The sequence below is a fragment of the Nanorana parkeri genome, unplaced genomic scaffold, assembly GCF_000935625.1.
Source record: "Nanorana parkeri isolate BGI_ZX_2015 unplaced genomic scaffold, ASM93562v1 scaffold382, whole genome shotgun sequence".
Lineage (NCBI taxonomy): Eukaryota > Metazoa > Chordata > Amphibia > Anura > Dicroglossidae > Nanorana > Nanorana parkeri.
Genome location: NW_017306650.1, coordinates 51,905 through 60,436, shown reverse-complemented (window position 1 = coordinate 60,436; position 8,532 = coordinate 51,905). Strand labels below are relative to the sequence as shown.

Here is an 8,532-nt window from a genome sequence, read left to right as displayed (position 1 = left end):
TTTTTTTTTCACGCTGCTGAATGCAGTGCAACATTACTGTACATTGCCAGGCCCATAGACTCCTATAATGCTGCAGACAGATGCATAACCCCTGTGTTATTATGCCCTGAGCAGTGACGGCGGCCAATAGGATTCAGTGTACATGGAACCTATCGGCCAACATCACTGCTCAGGACCAATATGTAAACATCATAAATGGACAGCCAGCAGCACCGCTGCTGATTACACATTAATGTTTACATCTCCCCCTTAAGGGCCTGTTCACATGATATCAGGTCCTGATCAGGTGCGGATCTGCAGACTGTCTGATGCAGTGCATTTTTGCCGCGGTTTGGCCGCGTTTTTGATGCGAGTGGGGCTGTTAGTATGTTAGCTGCAGTGCAGTGCGTTTTTCATGCGTTTTGGACGCGTTTGTATTTCCTGACCGTTTCCGGACCTGACAAAATGTGACATGCAGTATTTTTTCTGTCGTAAGCTGAACGGACTGCGCACATGAGAACTGGAGCCCATAAAACACAAAAGGATACATTGGGATGCATTTTGAGTGCAGCAGCGTACGGAGCCGGTCAGCACACAAAACGGACGTCGTGTGAACAGGCCCTAAATGAATAATTTATGCGCTGGTGACAAATGTGCCGCGTGACCCGGGCCTTCAGTCATTCCGAATCAGATGAGGTAATTCTAAGAATTTGCAACCACAGCCTTGCCACTGGCTACACATTGTTATTTACATGCCTACCCTGAGCAGTGGTGGCGGTCTATAGGATCCATGTACATTTACTTTATGCATGTAAACATACATACAAATATTATCTGCATACAGTGTACTGACAACTTTTTATGCAGGATATTGCTGCCAGCAAGATTCTCCTTAAATTAATACACCCCTGTGAATGAGTCCTTTAGTATTCAGCACTTTTGGGAATGTCTGATGCCTGCGTCCACTCCAGAGTCCTCTAGTGACAGAGGTGGGAGGACATGATAGTTTTTGCAATACATTTCAATTGGATATATTGCAGCTGATCAGTTTCTTTTAATCTGATAATTGTGTAAATAACACACTTCCTGTCCCATGGTTTCCACCCAGGCTGGAATTCAAACTTGTCTGCCTTTGTTACATTGTTTTTAGCCCAAAAATAAAAACCAATGCAGCCATCACATCTAAGACATGGTAAGCTGTGAATGGTATATTTTTGTTCCTGGGTTCAGTTATTGTATAAAATCTACACCTTCTTGATGACATTTTATGTAACTTCTGATGTTGGCTGTTGTTCTTTGGTAATGTTCCAATTGTGAAAGCGAGTTTATTTGTGTTACAGTAACACTGCTTAGCTTTTTCTGGTGACATTTGGACATGGCAGCTCTCCTGTTTTCTAATTACTGTAGGGTGAAAGTTACTGTAGCTATGCAACATGGGAGGGTTTAAATTCTAAATGAAAGACTTGTTGAGAGACTTATTTTCATTATGAAAATAAGTCTCTCAACAAGTCTTTCATTTAGAATATTGTCTCCTTGGCTCTGTGGTTTTCCTTCCAACATCTTTCCCCTTGTGCCTCACAATACTGCTTAGTATATAAGGGATCTAATCCGGAATTATCCGGTTTATTGTCTAATTCAATGACAAAAGACATACATTCTATATATTGTTTGTATGCAGGTTCTGGATGGTTCAAGCTTAGATGTGGATTTCTACCTCCTATCTCCACATGGAGAAATCGTATTGTCTGAGACTCGCCAGTCCGATGGGGTCCACACGTAAGTTCATAACGATACTCTAAATAAGCATTGGGTAACTAGCATCTCTGGCCTTATACCACATTCCTTTTTATCAATCTAGAGTGGAGACAGTCGATGGTGATTATGAGTTTTGCTTCGACAACACCTTCAGCCGACTCTCGGACAAGGTGATCTTTTTTGAACTCATCTTAGACCACATGAATGAAGAAGTGAATGACCAGGAAGACTGGAAGAATTATGTAGTTGGTGCAGATCTGCTGGATATGAAACTGGAGGATATTCTGGTTAGTGCCATTTTCTTTGTTATCTATATGTTTACAAATGGTTGTAGCTTTATTTAAAAGGTTTTCCACTTCTTGCTTGCATAATTCACATCATCATGGTTTCATGCTTTTGGACTCTGATAGTTACCTGGTTAGAACTTTTGATTCCCAAGCGTTCATTTGTTGATATCTGAAGGCTTTTTAGTTGATGAAAGTTACTGTAGCTATGCAACATGGGAGGGTTTAAATTCCAGGTAGTCAATGTATCCGTATTAATACATTTTGGATCCTTGCAGCTTTGTTCAAACAAATAAAAAAACAGCAACTTTGTTTGCTACAGTTTTAGCAGAGATGAACACACACCTGAGGGCAGTAAGGCCTCATTCAGACAAAAAAGGCCAGCACGTACAGCACCGTGCGGCGTGCACGGCCGTATCGGGCAGCTCCCGGGAAGGACAGGTGCTGCGTGTGATTAGTACGCATCCCCTGTCCTTCTCTATGGGAGTATGCTGCCCTACGCTCACCCCAAGTGCAGGTCCGTATGGGTGCGGGTGTCCCGGCTTGGGCGCAGACAGGATCCATCCTGTCAGCGTACGAGTACGGACACCCGCAAGGACGTGCAGGGCGGGTGAGCGTAGGGCGGTGTACGGCCGCGTAGTCCCATAGAAAAGGACAGGGGCTGCATACTAATCACAAGCAACACCTGTCCTTCTCGGGAGCTGCCCGATACGACCGTGCACGGATCTGTATATGCCGGCTTTTACTCGTGTGAATGAGGCCTTGCTGTGAAGCAGACATATGTAATAATTAAACATGGATGCCCACACAAACACCAACAATTACAACCTCTGGGTCCACATCTTAAAAAAAAAAACTTTCTGTGCCATAAACTTAATTTCTTCTTGTATCAACTGACTAGCATCCTTATAGGATCAACAGGTATTTTTTTTACACTTAGAGAAGAGATGTAACAAAATACTTTCAATGGTATATTTAACACACCAAAACGGACCGTATAAGAGACGTTATATGTTGGGGTTGGGAAATTAACTTTTAATACATAACCCTAACTTTAACCTGTAACTAAACCCTAATATTTAACCTTTTCCATACAGGCACCAAAGCCATCAGGACTTAAATCTTGTGCTGGTGTTAAAAACAAGTTCTAACCAGGTTAAGGGACACCAAAAGAGTATAAGTGCAGTATCTTCACAACATGCACATGTACTCATGAACTCCTAGCAGAATGGAGCAATAGTTTGTCCCATTGTCCTAAGGCAGCGGTTCTCAACCTGTGGGTCGAGACCCAAAAGTGGGTCGCAACTCGCTGTTTAGGGGGTCGCAGCATCCACTTCTGCTGCGCTAGGTGAGAGGCTCCTCAGCCTCCTCCTAGCGCGTCAGTGTCAGTCGGCAGGAGGACAGCAGAGGCTGTGAATTTAAAAGTGCCGCTATACACACTCCCTGGCCACTGCAGCGACATCTAGTGGTAGGGGAGTATGTATAGCAGGGCTTTTCTATTCACAGCCGCTGCTGTCCTCATGCCTCCCATACAATGTGAGCTCTGCAGGAGGCGGCTGTCTAAGCAGTGCTGGGGCTGAGAAGGCTGCATGGAGACAGAGCAGGTAGCAGGGGCTGGGGAGGGCTTGTATTCTTGTGAGTGTGCTTCTATTTTTAGTCCCAAGTCCAGCGCCTTACTAATTCTGGAGTCCAGCACTCCATTGGGGGTCACCACAACTTGGCAAATGTTACCAAGGGGTCCTGGCCCTAGAAAGGTTGAGAACCACTGTCCTAAGGGTATATTTGTATTGTATCGACAGGTTCTTCAATGCCCTGCTAAATAAACTCAATATACCAGGTTCCCAATCATGGGTGCCCACAGGGAGACAACCCAGGATTTAGTAAATCCCAATCATTAACAAGTGACAATGTGATATTATTATTATTATTATTTATATTTTTTTCTAACTTGCTGGAAAATTATTATTTTAGTAGAGCCTTATGCATAAAAATTACTGTTGAAAGTTAAACTATTAGAAGCAATGCTGATTGCCCTAAAAATGCACAAACTACATAAGGTAAAACAGCAAGTGCTATTTTAGTAATTTGCAGTCACTTGATTCATATGAAGATTATGCATTCATGGATAATTGTCTCCTATGCAGCCAACATTAGACAAACATCCCTTTGTGCTCAGCAGACAAATAATGGTATTGGCTGACCACATGCCCACTAGTCAGTACAGGTCTAACATTTAGTGTTTAGTTTTCATATTTGTGTGTGTGTTACCTGCATTTACATTTCTTATCTAAATAGATTAAAAGACAAACAAAAAAGGGTGTACCTTCTTCAATAAAGATACACTGCCAAAGTCTTGGGAATAATAGTAAAACGTGGCAGTAAGATCAACGTACAGTCTCTCATGACCTGCCCAATGACAGATGTGTAAAGCTGAATAATGCTGTCTTCTTGTTGGCAGAAAGTATACGTTTTGAGAGGACTGCCTGCTGGTTTCATTAATACTGCTTGCACATCCATGTAGAAGGTTCAACATTACTGTCGTGGTGTACCAACTCTCATTTTGCAATAAATTCCAAAACTTCACATATTGCCGGTCAAGAAAACATTGTAGCCCTTTCGCAGATGATTATTTAGGAGAGCAATGTCATCACTTTCAGTCCACATAGTTTCTTCTATTTTGAGCACACACTGGGGATGAGAAAGTAGGCTCTGTCATTTTGCAGAGTAGAAGAGCCTTGTTTACCCTCAGGATGTCAGGATTTGCAGAATTTGGCACCCAGACATATTGGGTATACTGCAGGGTCCTGCCCTTTCATGGTACTAAGCTTACCAATGCAGACTGTAATCAGTGCAAGTGAAGGAATGTTCAGGAAGTCCAAATGTTTAAAAAAAAAATTGTTGGAGGGAATACAGAGCCCTTAACTGTAGACTGTCAGGAGGAGATCTGTAGAATAAAAGAGCATAAAAAAAGGGGAATAAAGTCCCGGGAGAGATCTGTATGAGTGTAGTATTGAAATGTCTGCAAGTGGTTATTTTAAGCTGCATCAAATAATAAAATTATATACTTTTTGATAAACCCATGTCATTGAACTGTGTATTTAGCAGTTTGCCTCGAGTTCAGCTTTAACCTTTACAAAGACTGATTGTCAAATTGGTCACATTTCTTTCATACATTGGGCAGTATATGGCAGCCTTTTGAATAACATTTGGCATGATGATATCTCTCAATACACATCTCTTCCCAGGAAACCATTAACAGCGTGAAAGGAAGACTGAGCAAAAGTCTGCAGATCCAGACTCTGTTGAAGGCCTTCGAAGCACGTGATCGCAACATCCAAGAGAGCAACTGTGACCGCGTGAACTTCTGGTCTATAGTCAACTTATTGGTGATGGTTGTAGTGTCTGTTATTCAAGTGTATTTGTTGAGGAGCCTTTTTGAGGACAAGAGGAAAAGCAGACCCTGATTGAAGAGAAGGAAATGTGCCAAAATTATAAGGGAAAATAGACGAAATCATAAGGGGGACTTTGTTACACGTGGATGTTTTATCCATCAAAGGTTTTTCTTCTTTTTTTATTTTTACTGGTGCAGTTTTGGTCCTTGTTTACTTGGAAAACTGGGGGGGGGGGGGTGTTATGTGTGCAATCTGCAGTCGTTTCAAAGCCATCAATGCTGGAGACATTTGTAGAACACTAGAACCATTTAACCATCTAAGGAACATTTGTCATACTAAGCCTCGCGTGTTAAAGTGCATCAATGAAGATCTATTTTTGTTGCCTATAGTAGTCAGTCGGCTCATTTTGTGTTTTAGTGCATAAAATGGAGAATCTTGCTGCTATGGGCAGTACAGTCCTTTTTTATACTTTAATGCACGAGGCATATGTTTTTAAAGCATAACATTTGTCAATCATTTACCTTTTCTATACTTGAACAAAAACATTACTACTGTGAAATTCTAGAAGTGAGAATCTAATGCAGTAATACAAGACCAGAAGATCATTTTTTTTTTTTTTAAATCTGGTCATGGATCACATAGGGGAAGGGAGGGGGGGGTTCCTATCCTTCCTCTGGCTGGTGGGAGTGGCCTGAATTCCCCAGAGAATGGCGTCATTGCAGCCTTCTGGGGACAGGCTTTTCTACTCGGGCTGTAGCAGCTTAAGAAAGAAAATGAACTGAAAAACATTGAACAACTAAATGCTTTTTTTTATTTTTTATTTTATGTTAACAGGTAGGATTTTATAGACGAGACTCTGCGTCTCTTTTCTGTCTCCCAGCAATTTTCTTCCCATTGTACACTGAGCTTTTGTTTCAAGTTTAGTACTCAATGATGCAACAACATATGAGGTAACTATATACTTGGTATGAAGGAACAAAGGAATGTCTGGTAACAGCTGATAACTGAGTAGTGCAGTAACAGTGTCCATCTAATGCACTAGATTTTTAGACATTATAGATCAAACAATCACTTCAGATATTGCCATCACTGAATTTTTACATTTCTAATAAAACTTATTCCTTAACCAACAGCGTTGTTGATTTATATTGTACAAATGAGTTAAAGCTGGTCTGCAGGTCAAAGTACACTTGGAGCTACAAGGACACTGGTATGGTGCTTTGGGGGGCTTTTGTTCCTGGGGCCATGGTCTTGAAGTTAAATGCACCCATCCTTTGAACTGGACACCTCTACCAAACACTACAGTATGTATAGTGCATCTGTTGTCTGTAAACAATGACGGCTACTACCATAGAGTGACAGACAAATGCACTTTTTTCATCACCAATATTTGGCAGGATCTGGGGAATAATAGGAATGAAAGAGATAGTTACCCATAGTGACCATCCTAATTTCTGGAATAAAGAAAGAAGGAACGCCACTTTTGTTGCCCCTTATTTTCCTCCAGAGTGTATAATTATGTCTCCAGTACCAAGTATTTGGGCGAGTACTCGTACTTGCCCAAATGCTCCCAATGCCTATCCCGATATCAGAACTTCCGGTATCCGGGAGGCTTCCTAAATGGCCAGGAAGTCAGCTCCTTTGTCACTTGGTCACCCCCAGGCTTCCTGATTGGCCGGGAAGCCAGCTCCATTCTTCCTCATCCTCTGGTGACGAGGAGTATGGAAACGGCTTCCTGGTTAATCAAGAAGGCAGGTGGCAAGTCAATACTCGCCGCCCTGCTTCCTTAATGTGACTTCCGGTATGGGTATTGTGGATTAGATAACAGTGCCTCTACTTGCCCTTATGAATGTTGTGGTGAGCTGTTTGCCAGTTATGACATTGTGGTAAAAAAAAAAGAAGTGTTGGACTTTGCACTGCCAAGTCTAGGCATATATCTAAAATGTTCTCCAGTCATCCTCCAGGACAGTCTGTAAGAGACAGAAGCTCCCCCTCTCAGACTGGAAACACATTACCCAACAAGAAATAAAAAGGACTGTCCCCAGGAATTCAGTTTTAGTTTTTCCTCTGACGTTGCTGTTAGGGAGCGCTTGGGGTGCCAAAGGCTGCGCTAGTTTCCTTCTCCTTACCTTTGGGCTCCAAGACCCCTCCTCAGTACTGGCAGGAGGTGGACTGGCTCCCCGGTCCTCTTCCGTGCCTGGTGAGGGCCATCACCGGGCTTGCATTCCCCCCGCCCCGGTGTGGTGGTGGTGGTGGTGGTGGTGGTGGTGGCGGAGGAGTTCCTGTGTGGCCAGCCTCTCACGCGGTTGTGCAGGTCTGTGGTGCTTTCTTCCGACTGACCGTGTGATATTGTACATCACTTCAAGTAGGGTGACATAATTTCCAGGCACCTGGGGCTGTGCTCTCCAAGCCTCAGAGGAAGGTGAAAGCCTTGCTGCTACCCATTTTCGACACGACTTCCCAGCACAGGCTCTGAGGAAGCACTACACCTGCATGGATCCCCTGCAGGCTCATTCTGCAATGAACGCAGCCACACCTGGTACCAGCTCTGCTAAGGTAATTAGTGTTTTCCTTATCCTATTGTAATGCCTGTTGCTTTTTGCACAAGTCTGCATTTTTCACCTGGAGCCCCTTGGCGATGGGCTTATGGTGACTTTGGCACTGGGGTCTCTTGTTTGCTATTCAGCAAGGCTCCGGAAAAACCTTAAGTTTTCCTAGGAGGAAATGTGCGGTCCGCGGTACTAAGCATAACAATGCTCATACCAAGCACTTGTTCTAGACCTGCATTGATGATTTATTTAAGGAAGAGTCTGCTAAATCTTGCAGTAGCCTTTTGTCATCCCATCTTTCACTCATTTAGATCTCTGATTAGATATGAAAGCCCCAGCCGAGACCCCTTCTGTATTCAAGTCCTCTGCTTTTTATCAGTCATTTCCGGAGGAAGTTTTACACAAGCCATTTGAGCTGACTGAGTTGAGCAATACTAGCCCATCCCAGGTTGATTCTTCCAGCGAGGAAGATAGCAGTCATGACCATCCTGCCAAAGTGTCTTCTGTAGATCCAAACTATCCTTCGAGGAGGTAGATGATCAGCTCAAGGCTATCTATGAGACTTTAGATATT

The 8,532-nt window shown here is 43.0% G+C and overlaps 1 protein-coding gene across 1 annotated transcript in view; it reads left to right on the top strand.

Annotated features, from left to right (window-relative positions):
- The window catches only part of TMED5 (transmembrane p24 trafficking protein 5), a 15,451-nt gene extending 9,883 nt beyond the window's left edge, over nt 1–5,568 (top strand). The window contains exons 2-4 of the mRNA XM_018559211.1: nt 1,658–1,755; nt 1,838–2,021; nt 5,264–5,568. Coding sequence (XP_018414713.1) covers nt 1,658–1,755; nt 1,838–2,021; nt 5,264–5,482 — 501 coding nt within the window. The 3' untranslated portion in view covers nt 5,483–5,568. The remainder of the gene's footprint in view (nt 1–1,657; nt 1,756–1,837; nt 2,022–5,263) is intronic.
- Nucleotides 5,569–8,532: the final 2,964 nt, after the last annotated feature.